This window comes from Diabrotica virgifera, chromosome 4 (genome assembly GCF_917563875.1).
Source record: "Diabrotica virgifera virgifera chromosome 4, PGI_DIABVI_V3a".
Classification (NCBI taxonomy): domain Eukaryota; kingdom Metazoa; phylum Arthropoda; class Insecta; order Coleoptera; family Chrysomelidae; genus Diabrotica; species Diabrotica virgifera.
This window is the reverse complement of record NC_065446.1, coordinates 27,476,040-27,494,193: the sequence shown is the minus strand read 5'-3', so window position 1 is coordinate 27,494,193 and position 18,154 is coordinate 27,476,040. Positions and strand designations below refer to the sequence as shown.

At 33.5% G+C, this 18,154-nt stretch overlaps 1 protein-coding gene across 4 annotated transcripts in view; it reads left to right on the top strand.

Moving 5' to 3' along the window:
- Positions 1-18,154, top strand: part of LOC114327930 (DNA replication licensing factor MCM4) — a 71,319-nt gene that overhangs the window by 27,538 nt on the left and 25,627 nt on the right. For all 4 annotated transcript variants that reach the window (XM_050648052.1, XM_050648051.1, XM_050648050.1 and 1 more), the window contains 4 exons: positions 2,536-2,764; positions 6,310-6,539; positions 8,797-9,026; positions 9,098-9,258. In XM_050648052.1, coding sequence (XP_050504009.1) covers positions 2,536-2,764; positions 6,310-6,539; positions 8,797-9,026; positions 9,098-9,258 — 850 coding nt within the window. The remainder of the gene's footprint in view (positions 1-2,535; positions 2,765-6,309; positions 6,540-8,796; positions 9,027-9,097; positions 9,259-18,154) is intronic.

Here is an 18,154-nt window from a genome sequence, read left to right as displayed (position 1 = left end):
ATGTCTGTCGAAACTTTCGAAACATTGGAGGAAACTTTCGAAAACTCGCCAGAAACTTGGGAGATTTCACCAGAAGCTTTGTTCTCTAACGATATAATGTCTGTCAAAACTTTGTTCTCTAACGATGTAATGTCCGTCGAAACTTGGGAGATTTCACCAGAAACTTTGTTTTCTAACGATGTAATGTCTGTCGAAACTTGAGAAATCTCTTTAGAAATTAACGAAATCAAAGCAGCATGCTTGTCCTCAAACACGTAGGTTTCTGGATCTTGACCCTCTTCTTGCAAAGCATTCTTTAGATGTTCGATTAGATCAGCCTTTTTCCCAGTAGTGTCCATGTCTCTCTCTTCTAATTCGTTTCGTAGCTCCTTAATGAGCAGGTCAGTAATTTTCTGCTTATGCTGTGAAGACATGGTCGCACACTTTAGTTATTACGATTTATATTTATTTATTATTAAAGATTCCACACTGTATTTAAACCGAGTTTATATTCGTTATTATTATCCACTTCTGATCACCACTGTTACAAAACATGTCTTTTCTATGATCTTTTAGGCACTAATGTTTAGTTTTAGTTGACTTTATTTATTTGTAATAACTTACTTCTAAACAAATGAAAAACACTGAATTTATATCTTTTATTTTACAAACTACGATATCTAATTTATTTATTACACTAAATCTAATAATTTATCTAATTACAAATTCAAAAATATACCGCGCCCGATACATATCAAAGTACACCGACGTATTCAAATTCACAACTAAACTCTAATTCCAAAAAGGTCTATATAGTTATAGTCTACTGATTTCCATAAACATCGAAAGGTAAATATTATTTACAGAGCAATAAAAAAAGGTTTATCGATGGCTTTCTAGATACGCCGATTGTAAACAAGTTTCTCTCGCCCACAGAGAGGGTCTCAGACAGTCCCCCGCCAGAAGCTTCCGGTATTGAGAGGGCCGGCCTGGGACCGTGACAGTATTTAGGGCCAGATTTTGTTAGGTTGTTAGAGATTTTTGGAGTCGCTGAAGACGAATACGCCATCAGAACCGACCACTGGAGCACTTCGTACCCAGGTTCACTGCTAAGGCATGTCATCTGGAGTTTCGAGGGTTTTTGGCACTAAATTGATGCAATCAGATTACTCGGGGGGTTTTGAGATTGCTGAACAAAAATACACTCTCAGAGCCAACCCTCGGTGCACCAGGTGCCCAAAAACCTTCCAAACTTCAGAAGATAGCATGTCCTAGCAATTGGGACCGTGCAAGTTCGGCAAAGCGACACCTGGTTTCTACGCTCAGCAACATTATTCGCACTTTTAATTATATTGGCCAATTATATTAGTCCTGGTTACTGGATAATTGTCAAGGCCATAGTCCAAAAAAATAAGAAGAAAAAATAAGATTCAGGTTATGTTATTAAAACGTAAACAATTGAATGTAGTAAATAAAATTAGTTATTAAAATGCAGTACTGCAAGCAAAATACAATTAATTAAATTTACCTTTATATAATAATTGCATATCATATCAATATTGTGGAGCAATATATAATTTTTCTTCTTCATTGACAGTAGATATGAAATATACGTCAATTTGACAATTTCAATTGACAATGAATTATTTAAGAAAGTTACAATATTTCTCCGCTATTCTCGCACGATCGTTTCTCGTATCCCCTCCATGTACTTGCACACCGCGAATAACTAGTAATCTACCTCAATTTAATGTCAAAATCAATCGAAACTCCAGAAGATGAAGTGACACTAGACACCAGGTGCTCCGGGTGTCATTCTGATGGCATATTCGTTTTCACCAACCCCAAAAAACCCCTAGAAATCTGTTTGCATCAATTTAATGCCGAAAACCCTCGAATCTTCAGAAGATGACGTGCTTTAGCAGTGACACTGGACACCAAATACTCCGGGGATAGGTTCTGATGGCATATTCGTATTCAGCGACTCCAAAAACCTCCATGTAATCTGTTTGCATCAATTTCGTGCCGATAACCTCGAACTTCCAGATGACGTGCCTTAGAAGTGACCATGGGCACCAGGTGCTCCGGGGGTCGGTTCTGATGGCGTAGTCAGGTTCAGGGACCCCAAAAACCCCCCAAGTAATAAAATCTGGCCCTTAATGTGCCCGTTTTGACATGTTTATGCACGTTTGGATGCATGGTATGCACTTTAAAATGCAATTATTATTCATTTCCACCCATTTTTCTATAGTAGACTTAGACATCATCGTGAACACAATTCAAAAAGTTGCAGGTCTCTATGTGCTGTGTTTAAAAATCGGTTTATTCCGGTGTTTTTAGTGCTAAATGCCCTGTATAGTAAAAAATAAACTGTGAAAGAGCATTTTTGATAGATTATTATCTACTTAAAAAAAATGTTTCTAAATATTATATAATTTACTTCAGGTACTAAAAATAATTAAGATTCATTAAATAGCTCTATTGTGGGCTAATTTTTTATTTCGATCCATAGACTTTATTAATCCACGACCCTAAAATTATTGTTTTTTATTTTAGATGATATGCCTGCTGGTCAAACTCCGCATACTGTGGTTCTCTTTGCTCACAACGATTTAGTAGATGCTGTCCAACCAGGTGACAGAGTCACTGTTACTGGAATATACAGGGCACAACCCTTGCAAATAAATCCCAGACAAAGAAACATACGCTCAGTATATAAAACACACATAGACGTGTTACATTTCCGTAAAATTGATCAAAGAAGAATATATGAGGAAGAAGATGGGTAAGTGGTTATTATATTAATATTGTATTGCCACATTCACTACATTTTACCACATTTATTTCATTTACAATCTTAAAATGATGACACTCGTTATTTTAACTTCATAAAACATCGATAAGTATTGATTCCTATTCTAAAACTAATTCAATCAAAAATAATTGCCAACTTGTTTATATCTAGCTGGCATTTCTGATATCTAGCGCGAAACATTTATAGACTCATCAAGGCCATTGTTTATTCGAAATTCGTTCTGAGAACAAAAGTTAATAAGTAGTTCCTAAAGAATTTACAATAAATTATTCAGAAATGATTAACTTCTTGGGAATAAAACTGGATAGTCGTCTATCTTGAGTTGGGATTGATTTCATGTAATCGAATGAACTATCTTTTAGTAAAGTCGTCCCAGGAACGCAACTCATAAATATTGGCGATATCATTTTAAAGTCTTCTACTTTAAAATGTATAATATACGTCTGAATTGCCAATATAAATGAGTCAGATTAAATAAATTATTAGAAGAATTTTTTTACTTAGCAACAACATGTTTGTTTATTTTAATAGTATTTTGACAACGAAACCCGATTTGGGCTTCGAAACGTTAATAAATTCATTTTTTAATAAAATTGTGGCTTATTTCCCATAAAAAATACGTAGTCGTCTATCTTGGTAAGACAATATACACTCACTCCGACTGTCAGCTCAAACGGCCTCAACTTAATGAAAAATATCTCTCGTAAACAATGGGATGTCGACTTCCAAACTATTATGACTGTTCACTGAAAGTTGGGTTTCAACCTGAGATACAATACGCTAAAGTGTTACGTTTGGCTCGTTCTCTTGTATGGAATGAAAGCATGGATAATAAAGGCCAGCTCTATTAACAAAATTGAAGTCTTTGAAATGAGGTGCGTGCACTGAATGCTTAAAATATCATGGACATACTTAGGGACATATTGCGAGGAGAACGATATACTTGTCGGCAACTGGTACTCAAAGGAAACATAGAGGGTAAGAGAGGTCTAGGAAAAGATGTCATGGCTGCGTAATATTCGCCAAATGATATTAATGAAATTACTCTTAATAGAATAATGTAATTCTGGCTATCTAATATCTCACCTGACAATACAATGCACGGTGGACGCCTATGCAGAAATACACGGCACCTTTAACTGTAAGAAGTAAAGTTAATAATAAATAATTCAATAATTATTCCCCCTAACTCGGAAAATATCGACCGCACGAAAAAACTTGGAAGAAATTGTAGGAAATCGCGATTGCAACAATTTAAGTCCTTACCATTTTTCTCTCGAAGAGTTTAAAGTGGCCGAGCGGGTTACTTAGTCAATTTCATTTAAGTAAATACGGTTGCAATATCTCCAAACAAAATATACAATCATCAGAAGAGACTGTAATTAACGAAAATAACTACCTAATTTTTTATCGAGATTATGAGGCAAATAAGAAATGTACAATATCTAAAATCACCCAGTGAGTATTTTTCTCGTTAAATAATTTTTTTATTAAATAAATTATATTATTTAATACATATAAAATTATTAAATAAATTTTAGAATAGTATGATTTGTTTCAAGAATTCAAATTAAAAGACAATTCTTGCTAATTTAAAAACGAGTTTAGAAAGTAATACATAGGTACACTCCAATAATTATTTTAAAGATTGCCACTGTTATCGTTGAATGATCACTCAAATTGAAATGCATCAAAAGAAATAAATAATTTTTATTATAATCCAGTCAACCCGACCGGCCCCAAATTCCGATAACCAAAGCTACCTGAATACGTCTCATCGTTGTCTCAGGTAAATTCAATCTCGTACCTAGAAAGCTGCTAACGCCATCTATTTCTAAAACCACTGGTGTCGTACATAAACGCTCGTTCAGTTTCGTATCTTCCAGTATATTTATCAGTCAACGGTCAAACACTGCTCTGAAGTGGTCTCACGGTTGCGCATATTGTCTGAAGTGAGCAAATGCGGCACCCATCGCGCCGACAGCTTTCTCATGCCCAAAATTTCATGCAGGATATGACCTGCGTGGTCTTTTGAGATGCCTACTGTGTCAGCTATCTCGCGCACCTTCAGTCGGCGGTATGCCAATACAAGATCGTGGATTTTTGTCACGTTACTCTCCGTGGTAGCCATTTTCGGGGCACCTACGCATGGCTCATCAAAAACCGACGTTCGTCCATGTTGAAACTCATTAAACCAATTTTTGACAGTTTCCATCGAAGGAGAAGAGTCACCGTACACAGCATCCAAGCACTCTTTGATTTCGCTGCGTGATTTCCCTTCCAAAAACAAGAATCGAATCACCGACCAATATTGCTCTTTTTCCATTTTATTAAAATCCGCGGACACGCTGAATTCACACGAAATCACAACAATACGATAATTTCGATTTGGCTGAAATTTTGACAGCCCTTTATCGGACTGCCCTAGTATAGGGCTTTTCATTCACAGTCATTTGTTTCGAGCTTGTGTCTTGTGTCACATAATATGAATATATCTATGTCATACGTTATTGGTATCTACCAATGATACAAACCAAAGACGTATGCCGTAGCTATATTAATATTATGTGACACATGACAAAAGCTCGAAACAAATGACAATCGATGAAAAGCCCTATAATCACAGAATAAATAACCATACAGAAGCGAAACTCCTGCCGAAAACGGTAACATAATTTTCATGCTCATGCGTCACGTAACTGGTGCAACCTCACTTTTGCGACTGACGTGACAGTTGTTTATAGTTAAATTTTATATTTATATATGTTTTATTTTATATTGTATTGGCTCCGTGCGTCTCCCCTCTACTTACAGTCACGTGAAACGCTGTCAGATTTTGTCAGGACGTTTTAACATTGAGTCTTATGGCATTATTTTGTTAAACTTGAATATTTTATTTTGTAGTGATAATAACCGCATACAATTGTTAGAATTCATTAGTTATTAATTTATACTGTAATTTATAGTGCAACAAAAATATTTTCTTTTTCGTTAATAAAGATTTATTGACATAAACTGCGATAGTGAGGTTATGTATACAAAATCAAACTGATAATCAATATTGGAAATAGAAGAATTTATATCAGATTAAGTGCGTTTTTATTTTCTGTTTATATTAATACATAATATCACTAGCGTGAGACGGCATTTTTTTAAATGTCTCATTTAAACATACACAAAGCGTCCTGATAAAATTTCAAAAAACCGCCACCATGAGCAGGTCGGTCGATTTTGCTTTGATACTTTGTTAACGCTCAGAGCGAATAGTTAAATTTTATATTTCATATTTAATTAATAACTACTTGTCAAAAATATTGCCTAATTTGGAATGCTCTATTCCTTAGAACATCAAGTTCTATTCTGTAAGTGGTGCACAAGATCAAATAATTCGGTTCCAACAAAATCAATGGAAACGACAGTCAGATTCGCTTCTGTATGGTTATTTATTCTGTGGTATAATGTTAAAATCTTTTTTTTTGTGCGCATATCACTACTATTAACAATTTTTATTTCAGGAAAGATCGCCGTTTTACACCGGAAAGAGTTGAACTTTTAAATCTTTTGTCGCAAAAAGCTGATATATATGAAAGACTTTCAAGAGCTATTGCTCCTTCTATTTACGAAAACCAAGATGTAAAGAAGGGCATTCTTCTGCAATTATTTGGAGGTACAAAGAAAACCTTTGTTACATCAGGCAGAACCAATTTCAGAGCTGAGATTAATATTTTACTATGTGGTGATCCAGGTGAGTTTTTTTAAGTTCCTTGTTATACACTAAGAGCCTGTATAGGTGAAATTTGTTAATCATTTTAGGCACGATAAGAGCCATAACTTAAATAGTAGAACCTAAAAGTTTTCCTTTTTATTTTTTTTTTTTTAGGTGGGAGCAATCAATTTTGAAATATCAAAAAATTATTACGCATTCTTGAGGCTTTTGTAAAACATGTCTATTTTTTATAGACCCTTAGGTTGGATGTACATAACCTCAAAAAAAAAAATTTTTTTTTTGAAAAAAGCGTATAATTTTTTTTTGGGATGGCTGCAGGTCCAATATTTTTTTAATCTTGTGTATTTTATCAAAGACTGTATTTCTAATTCTTTTCAGATTTTTCCGTAAGGTTCGCCACCTTCAAAAATCCAAAAAACTGTTTTTTATGGGGTTTTGGGTGTTTGAACTTGTTTCTCCAGTTTTTAAATGTTCTAAAGGACCCAGTTACTCCAATTTACGTATAACCTATGAAAAAGAAATTGATTTGATCTATTATGGAGTCTATAAAATAGGGAAAATCCCCAAAACTCCCTAAAAAACAGTTTTTTGGATTTTTGAAGGCGGCAAACCTTATGGAAAAATCTGAAGAGAATTAGAAATATAGTCTTTGATAAAATACACAAGATTAAAAAAATATTAGACCTGCAGCCATCCCAAAAAAAGTTATACACTTTAAAAAAAAAATTGAGGTTATGTACACTGTACACTCAACCTATGGGTCTATAAAAAATAAACATGTTTTGTAAAAGCTTCAACTACGCGTATGAATTTTTTGAAATTTAAAAATTGATTGCATCCCACCTAAAAAAAAAATAAAATCGAAAAATGAAGTTTTTAATGGCACGGGAAATGGGGTGGTAGGTTAAAATTACGCTGAGTCTTAGTTGTTAATCACATAGAACTTAAAAAAAAATAATGTGTGTGTACTTTGTACGCACGTAAGAAGTTATACTTCTATTATATAATTTCAACGCAATAAATATACGTAACAGTTTATTTGTATTTTATTTAAATATTAAACTAACTTTCTTACCTACCACTTTCAAATTTTTTTTATTAAAACAATACCAAAAATTAAAAAAAAAAGAATATGAATCGTCCGGGATTAGAACCCGGGACCTCTCGATCTCTGGTCCAATGCTCTACCAACCAAGCTATCAAGCCCCATCTACGTGACGTCTCGGATATAATTACACATCACGGTGACAAATAGATCAAGTGAAGTATAAAAATGTTATAATAGATATTTTATTATCTTACTCCCGAGGAAGACAAATCCAAAGTCACAAGAATTATAATAAATATATTTACTAAAAACACTAATATATTCTTTTAATGACTTATTTGCGCTGATACATACATAACTTGAAAGATTAGAAACGAACTACATGTTAAGGCACGTGGTGGATTTATTTTGTGGACTGTAATTTAGGTCTGCTATTGGTACTTCCATGCACTAACATCCAAATTTGATATCGATAGATAAAAAGATAAAATGATGTTCATCCAAACACACAACTGATATAAAAAAATTGGGTACTAACCTTTAGTGTCGTTGTTTTCTTCTAATGTGGGGCCCCAGAGCTGCACTCTTAAATGCACCAAACCAGCAACTTTAGATTCGTGTATCACGCCGATTATTGATTTTAGACGAGAGCTTTTGTTACACGCGGACGGTGCTTAGATGTTGATTCTTCGCCGGTTTTCGAATGTCTCTCTGGTCAGCTGTGTGTTTTTTGAAGCTTTTAAATTTAAATATTTAGCGGCAAAGTGTTGCGCTAACACTACATACTGTCTGTGTGCGCATGCGCCCAGAATTATAAAATTTCACTCTCAATTGTAAAGAAGTATAACTTCAAAAATGAAAAAAATTGAATTCTGGGAGTAAGGAGGGTACATTTTAATTTATTCATCCCGTCCATAAGTGGAAAGTTTGATGCGCCACTGTCAACGCATGTTCCACTAAAAAGTGGCGGCACAGTGTTCATATATTTTCTTTTAGGTTCTACTATTTAAGTTATAGGCTTTTATCGTGCCTAAAATGATTAAGAAATTTAACCTATAGGTGCCGGCTCTTAGTATATTAATATATTATTTCTTTGTCTTTATTATTTTTTATTATTAAATAAAATTGTTCGAGAAGGTCTTGTGTTGGAGGACAAAGACAACATAATATCAGATCAAAATATACATACTGCCGAGTAATTAGTGATTTGATCATGTATATTTTTAGGTACATCAAAATCTCAACTCCTTCAATATGTCTATAATTTGGTACCAAGAAGCCAGTATACTTCGGGCAAGGGCTCTTCAGCTGTAGGTTTAACAGCTTATGTCACCAAAGATACAGAGACAAAACAACTTGTACTACAAACTGGTGCGCTAGTATTGGCCGATAATGGAATTTGTTGCATAGACGAATTTGACAAGATGAGTGACTCAGCCAGAAGTGTACTTCATGAAGTAAGTTGGTAATACATAGTTAAATAATGGTCCATTATAATATAGCAGTTTTGAAAAAAATTTATTTTTAGGTAATGGAACAACAAACTCTTAGTATTGCAAAAGCAGGTATTATTTGCCAGTTGAATGCAAGAACTTCAATTTTAGCTGGTGCCAATCCAAGTGAATCTCAATGGAACAAACATAAGACAATAATTGAAAATGTTCAATTGCCACATACTCTCTTATCTAGGTAAGTTATATTTTAATGATATGAAGCAATAAAAAAAACAACATGAATTAACTAATTGTAAAAGTAGTGGTTCCCAAGACGCATTGGAAATTTGGATTCATAGGCGGATGCTGAAGATCCTCAAATATAGATATACAAACCTCAAAAGTTGATTTTAGCAAAAAAATTAAACATATCCAAATTGTATAAAATAAAGTTGCATGTATACATTAATTGTAATACATTGTAGAAATGTAACGAATTTTCGTTATTTGCATTCGCATATTTTTGCATTACAAATGCAGATACGAATGTATGAATGTTTTACGAATATGAATATCAAAAAAAAATAATTTGAAGATAATGTTACGTTAATAAAATCAAAATATATTCACTTCTCATTTTTTTTTATTAAGAAAAGTTAACTTAACCTTGTATAATCACATTATCAGCCTTCACTTTCTTTTATTATTTTTGTTATTATTTATTAGAGTTTCTGATTCAGATTGATTTGCACTAAATATCAATTAATTTCTCATTATACATTTAGAAAACATTACAAAAAATTTAAAAAAACTTAATATTCGCATTCGCATCCCCATTCGCGAATGTCGGTAGCATCTATTCTCATTAGTAGTCGCGAATGTTCGAAAACTGACAATCGTTACATCGTTAATACATTGTAATACATCCATTTTGTAAATTTAATAATAAACGAGATAATTCCACTATTTTCCTCCTTAACTCGGAAAATATCGACTGCAAAATAAATTGTAGGAAATCACAATTGCAACAACTTTAGGCATTACCATTTATTTTTTTTAAGTTAAAAATGGCGAAGGTATTGAACAAAAACGGTTCTCCTTAAGCGATTTTAAATTTACACTACTATTGATCCCCTCTAAAAGTTATAATAAAATTTGGGATAGCTCTCCATGCAAGGTTGGACCTTTTTTCGTTAATCTAACCCGACTGGACTAATATAATTCTTCCACTCTATCTCTACCCATTCATGAATTACTTTTTATACTAGATCTCTTTTTTACTCACAGAAACTAGTATCGCAATATTAACCTTCCGATGACCAACCTTTTTTTGTTACACGGATGACCAACGTGGGTCAAAAATGACCCCCAGTCAAAAATGACCCCCAGCCAAAAATGACAATTGACAAAAAAATTAAGTTGTTTTAAGAAATAAAATAATGTATTCGTTATTTTAATGTTAGTGTTGTATCAATAAATGATAAATAAACATTAGTAAAACATATTTTAATTACAACTGAACAAAAACAAGAATCATCATTCTGAACATAGAATGATGACTATTAAAGCTTTTATTTTTTTTATACATTTTATGATTGTAAGTTTATTATATAATTTTTTTTTCAGAAAATACGTATTTAGTTAAAAAAATTTCCTACATTGTTCAGAAATCATTTGTGGCATTTTTCAATGTGTTTGTTTGTGTGTGTTTTATTCTTTTTTTATTTTAATTTTTGGCACTGTTTTAATAAAAATTTTTGAGAAGTAGTAAGTATTAAAATTAGTTTAATATTTAAATAAAATATAAAACTGTTCAAAGTATATTAATTTCGTTGAAATCATATAATAGAAGTATAACTTATTACATGCGTACAAAGTACACACACATTCTTTTTTTTTTCGTAAAATATAGGAAATTTTTTTTATTACAAAATATGAGGGTATCTAGAATGATAGTAAAGTCAAATAAAAAAATAATGAGCTCAAAATTGAAAATATTTCTGAATTTATTAAAGAAAAACATACATTGGTGTCAAAATTTACCCCCTTGGTCATCCGAAGGTTAAGACGTTTGTCCGTAGAAACCACAATAAGTTAAATAAGGATAAACAATATGGCATGTATAGGTGGGAATATAACAAAACTAATAAATTGAGGTAAAAATAAAATAAAAATCTGTGGCTGACGGACCAGCATCCAAGCCATTTTCACACACACAAACACACACACACACACACACACACACACACACACACACACACACACACACACACACACACACACACACACACACACACACACACACACACACACACACACACACACACACACACACACACACACACACACACACACACACACACACACACACACACACACACACACACACACACACACACACACACACACACACACACACACACACACATACACGGCGCCGCATTCGTTGTGGCATCTGTGCTTCAGACTGCAAAGTGGCATCATCAAGTCTACGTACGTTAGGTTGATTCTAATTAGGTGTGGATCAGTAATATATTTCTAATTTTGTTATACCCTCCTTCTAAACAAAACTACAGGGAAATCTATGATAACATTACTTGTGGCATCAGACGCCACATGTACCTTGAGATGTCATAAATACCACACTTGACACACCATGACTTAATACTTCAATTATGCCCGACATTTTTGGGATAATAAAAAACTAATAAATTACAGAACAAATTAATGTTTTTTTAACTCCGTCTGTTATTTGCAAACAATTTGCATAAAATCTATGTTATTAATTTATTGTCATTATTATTTATTAGTCGCTTATTGCGGCTCTAATAGTTTTTCAAATAAAACTTTATATCCGTAAATTTTCTCATTTCTAATACTGGGTATTTTGATTTGCACTATTCACATTTTTGTTTTCCTGGTAGTACTTCCTTCTTCAAATCAAATTTAAAGAAAGCAATTACGGATTTTATTTGTTCGGGCATCCATGGGGTTTTTGAGGTGTTTTAAGAGTTTTTACTGACTGCGTTTCTTTTTTTCTTTTTTTCTTTTTTTCTTTTTTTCTTTTTTTTTAACTTGTGTTTCTTTTTTGCAGATATTTATTTCTACAATTTTGTTTAATCTATTATTATTTTTTTTAATTCATATCACTCACACCTCTTCTATTGCCGATGATTTTCTCTTTTCTTGATTCTTGGACACCTGCTCTTTAATGTTTGACAATTGAACTAAAAGGTGATGTGAAAAAACTTATTTCTTTACTTACTTAATCAGTAGACTCATTGATACCTTTCGGTGTTGAGCCATTCATTCAATCTTAATCAGTGTCTTAATCTTCTGAGGTGTCGGGAGTTTCGTCTAACTCTCAATGAACTTCCTACATTCTTTCCTATTGGTGGCCATTTGTGTTGCTTCTTGCCAAGTTTTTCTCTTACTTTCTAGTATCTGCGAGATGTGACTATTCCATTCTTTAATGCTTCGTCGTCTTCTGTTCTTCGCTATTGGTTTTGCTTGCCACACTCAAAGGGTACTCATGAACGATCACATCAATCACTTTCCTTGTATTTGCTGTCCTTGTCTATAACAAACGTTTGTTATTTATAGAAAAAGACAGCAAATACAAAATAAGTGCTTGATGTGATCGTTCATGGGTATTCTTTCATTTTTCCGACTGTATGTATTATACATAAGAAATACATGTTCGGATTATCCGTGCTTCTCAATTATCCGTGCTTTTCAATTATCCGTGCCACCTCTGGTCCCAAGGAGCACGGATAATCGGGATTCTACTGTAGTTACTGCATTTGTCCATTGTCTGGGTATTACTTTTATTTTCCATATTAGGTTCTATATGCATAGTAATTTTTTTATGAAAACAAATTAAACAAATTATGAAAATTAATTTTTTTTTACTTCTATATATTTCATCATTTCTGGTGCTACTCTAATCATTATCTTTCTTATTGCTTCTTCCAGTTCTTCTTTTTCTAAAGTTTCTTGATTTTCCGTGTTTCTCATGGACCCTCTATTGATCTGGCTTTCTTTTTCCAATGTATTCCCTTGCTTTCCATTCAGTATCAGCTCGAAGTGTTCCCTCCATCTTTCCATTATTTTCTTATCGTTTATTATTGTTCCTTCCTTGTTCATTATTTGTTTCACCTTTGTTTCTTTGTTGCTTTTTAGGTTCTTCAGTGTTCTATAAAATAACTTTACAGTTTCTGTGCTGTTTTCTTCCATTTTTTTTCCGAATTTTTCCCAACTTTTCTTTTCCTCTTCCTTCACTATCTCTTTCATTTTTGTTCTTTGTCTCTTATAATTTTCATATTTTTTGTGTTTTGTCTTGTACGTATTGTTTTTTATAATTTCTTCTTTTCTTTTATTTATCTTTTCACTTCATCATTCCACCAAGATGTTCGTTTCTCTCTGTTATTGTTTCTTGTAGTCCCACATATTGCATTAGCTGATTTTATCATCGCATTTTTAAATCTTTCCCATTCTTCTTCTATTATTTCTGTTGTTTCGTGTTCATTTTCCATCTCTTTCTCTAGCTCCTCTGTGTATATTATTTTCGTTGATTCGTTGATTCTTCCCTTAGTTTATAATTTTTTTATTATTTCTTTGTGTTTTCTGTTTATGCTCTCATTCCTTTTTATTTCTTTTCTTTTGCTTTTGAATGTGGTTTCCAGTATATAGTGGTCACTGCCAATTTCATAACACCTTTTCACCCTTACGTCTCTTATCCAGTTCTTCTGCTTTTTGCACTATAGTATAGTCCATAATTGATTGTTCTTCTCTTGATTTGACTTCTCTTGTGATCTTGTGTATACTTTTATGCCGGAAGTGTGTGTTCATAATCACCAGGTTATTGTCTAGACCTAGACAGAATTTGAGTGGTAATTTCCAGTTTTGTTTATTTTTTCCTCCCCATAATGTCCAATGACATTGTTCCCTTTTTCTGCTTCTTTTCCCACTCTACTGTTCATGTCTCCTGTGATCATAATTTTCTCTGTAGGTACAAATATTTATCACTTCTGGGAACTTATCCCAGAACTCATTATTTTCGTTTTTTGTTGCGTCTTCATCTGGTCCATAGCATATGATTAGTTTTGTATTGGTTTCCTCTGTATCCATATCTACGTCTACTCTTAGTATATGTTCGTTGTAATATATCCAATTTTTTACTTTGTTGATAATATTCATCTTTATTATGCACGCTACTCTTGCCTGAGCTCTCTTCGTTTCTACCACTTTACTGTATATTAGTAACATTCCTTTTTCTAATATTATTGATCCTCTTCCTTCCTTCTTTGTCTCTGTTAAAGCTACTGTTTCAATGTTCTTATTTCTAGTTTCTTCCCGCAGTTCTATTGCCTTTCCATTTATACCTCTTACTTTCCATGATGCCATTTTCAGAATTGTTTTGTTTTTTTCTGTGCTTAACTTGCACTTTGTTTTACCTTCCGTTTGTGTTATTATCTTTAGATCTGTTCATGTCCCTGTACTGTGCCTGTTTTGTTTCTCGTTCCGTCTTTGTGTTTTCTTCGGTTCCATGACAACTCGTAACGCGACAGTTCGTAACCGGACAAATGGTAACGGACAATTCGTAATAGCGACAGTTCGTATCGGCGACACTTCATAACGACGACAGTTCGTAATTATACAAATTTGTAACGTCCAAATTGAATTATTCTGCTTATTTTTGTTAACGTTGAAACTAACTGTTAAACAGTTATAAATGAAATTATGTTTATCAAAGGTAATACCACGAGTCCTCTAAATTTATCAAGCAAAATTTAGAGGACGAGTGGTATTTGAAAAGATTATTTTGTGAACCAATATGTATTATTAGTAAATACGGGCATCTGTGAAATATTTTTAAGACAACTAGAATCAATGTCTTAAGTAGGTTATAGATAAATTATTTTATGATTTAAAAATGAACCAATTTATTTATTATATTGTTAATACATAAAAAACTGTTTAAATCGAAAATGAACAATTATTAAAAACATAATTTTTATAACTAATATAAGATTTTCCAATGTCGCTCGTAATTAAGGTATGTACGTATTATGTGAAATTTAGGGTACCTTAAGTTTTATCAGGGACGAGACTGTTTTATCAAGGAAGAGGCTGTTTTATCAGTATTACACTTAATGATTGGCTAGAAAGACGCGTGGTGATTGGCTGAAAAAGCAAAAACGTCAGAATTTGACGGGTGAAAAAAATAATCAGTTTAATAAATCAGTATCAGAATAAACATTTTTAAAATTAAAGCGTTTATTTGAAAAACAATAAATGTCCATTTTAAGAAAATTCGATTTTATGTATTCTTCTCATAGAATAGTAGTTTCTTTATCCATCTGACACATTTAGTTTTGTAAAAATCTATGATGTCCGGAGTAAACTACATAGAACATTTGGATGTTTCTATAGAAAACAACAGATGTCTGGGAACTTTTTCTTGATTTGCCAAAATTTTAATTTTTGGACAATTGTTGTTTTTCACAGTATCTTAATGGACAGGGTACAAAGAACGAGTGAAGAAAGAGGACTTAACCTCAACAAAAATAAAACAAAATGGATGCTGGTCAGCCAAATTCTAAAACCTGTCGTATATACCTTGGAACAGTCGTCAACTCCAAATGGGATCAAACAACCGAAATACGATCTAGAATTGAAATGCCAGAGCAACATTTAACAACATTAATAATACATTCACCCGATCCGACATATCTCTCCTACTAAAAATATGGCTGCAAAAGTGCTATTTATTTCCAGTCTTGCTGTATGGCGCAGAGGCATGGACACTGGCGGAAACATTAATGAGAAAGCTGGAGGCATTGGAAATGTGGGTGTATCGACGTATCCTCAAAATATCCTGGACGACTCATACCACAAACGTAGAGGTACTGCACCGAATGGGAAAACAAAAAGAAATCTCTTTCACAATTAAGAAACAGAAACTTGAATACCTCGGTCATATTGTGAGACATGATAAATCTTATATACTCCAACTAATAATACAGGGTAAAATAGAAAGCAAACGCGGACCCGGAAGAAGAAGACACTCATGACTTCAAAACTTACACCAATGGTTTGGACTAACATCGAGTTATTCAGAAACGCCGCAAACAAAATTAAAATTGCATGATGATAGCCAACGTCCGCAACGGACAAGGCAAGTGAAGAAGAAGAAAAGTTGTTTTCCTTTACAAAATGTTTACTTAAAAAGTTGGGAATGTCTAAAGACGGTTGCCGGCTTAAAGAGTTCATTAATTACTTCATTAGTCCTTTGTCTAGGTATATGTAAATTTAAGGAACAATGAGAGGAACTTTTAAAAATATTGTTAAAAGTTTGTATGTATTTAAATATTTGTTTGTTATTAAGGACTTTTAATATATTATTTTGAGACACGAAATATAAAATGTATTAAACATGTTCATCCCGGTACTGATTCGTTAAATTGATAAACATTCAATTATAACTGTAATAACAGTTAGTTTTCACGTTAACAAACATAAACAGAATAATTCAATTTGGACGTTTACGAATTGTCCGTTACGAACTTGTATAGTTACGAACTGTTGCTGTTATGAAGTTTCGCTGTTACGAACTGTCGCCGTTACGAGTTGTCCGTTACCACTTGTCCGGTTACGAATTGTCGCGTTACGAGATGTCTGGTCACGGTTTTCTTCAGCTAGTTTTATGAACTAGCTGGTTCTGCATTGTTTGTTACTTTTTCTATTCTGCTTGTTTTTTGGTTCCATTTCCATTTAATGCCTTCAATAACTATGAAACCATAGCCAATTTTTGTCCTTTTTCCATTAGTCTTTCATTTGTTGCTATCTTCCTAAGGTTTCTTTGTACTTAGGTATTTCTATATTTTTTACTGTTAGGTCACATTCTAAAATTATATACTCTATGTTGCGTGTAGTTCATTAGTTTACCCTTGGCTTTCAGTATTTTCATTTTATATTTCATTTATTTCAAAGTTATCAAAAATAAGATATTAAAAATAATACAATAAAGGTTAGGATATCTCGAAAACTTGACGTGACACAACAATTTTGACCCCAGATTCACATTCAGTGCACCAACCACCAAAAACCTTCGAGAATATAATATATTAGAGCTTCAGTTGCCCCTGGTTGACCTGTGATATTTTTGAAGTTTACGTACATTGTCATGATAACATCACACACACTACATTATCTTTATAACGGCCACAACAACAACAACAAAAAACTAACAAAGTATAAATCGATATAATTCCGCAAATTAGGTACACACCACTCGCTTCTGATAGCTCGTACCTAATGGCATCATGTTCCAAAGGAGTGTAAATTATTTCATGCACATATTATTTTAATCGTAGGGGGCAGCACTATATACGCAGCGAGAATGATGCCATAACAAATACATGTGTGTGAATGTACAACGATATCATCTTATGGCATCATACACACCAAAATATTACAAAATATTAAAATGACGCCATCTGTGACAATATAATGCCGTAGATGCTAAAAATCGACTTAAAATTTTATGGCATCGCGTGTATGATGCCACAAAGCTCGCAGATGCCATAACGTAGCAAAATGCACACACATGATGCCATAATAAATGTAATACACACACACACACACACACACACACACACACACACACACACACACACACACACACACACACACACACACACACACACACACACACACACACACACACACACACACACACACACACACACACACACACACACACACACACACACACACACACACACACACACACACACACACACACACACACACACACACACACACACACACACACACACACACACACACACACACACACACACACACACACACACACACACACACACACACACACACACACACACACACACACACACACACACACACACACACACACACACACACACACACACACACACACACACACACACACACACACACACACACACACACACACACACACACACACACACACACACACACACACACACACACACACACACACACACACACACACACACACACACACACACACACACACACACACACACACACACACACACACACACACACACACACACACACACACACACACACACACACACACA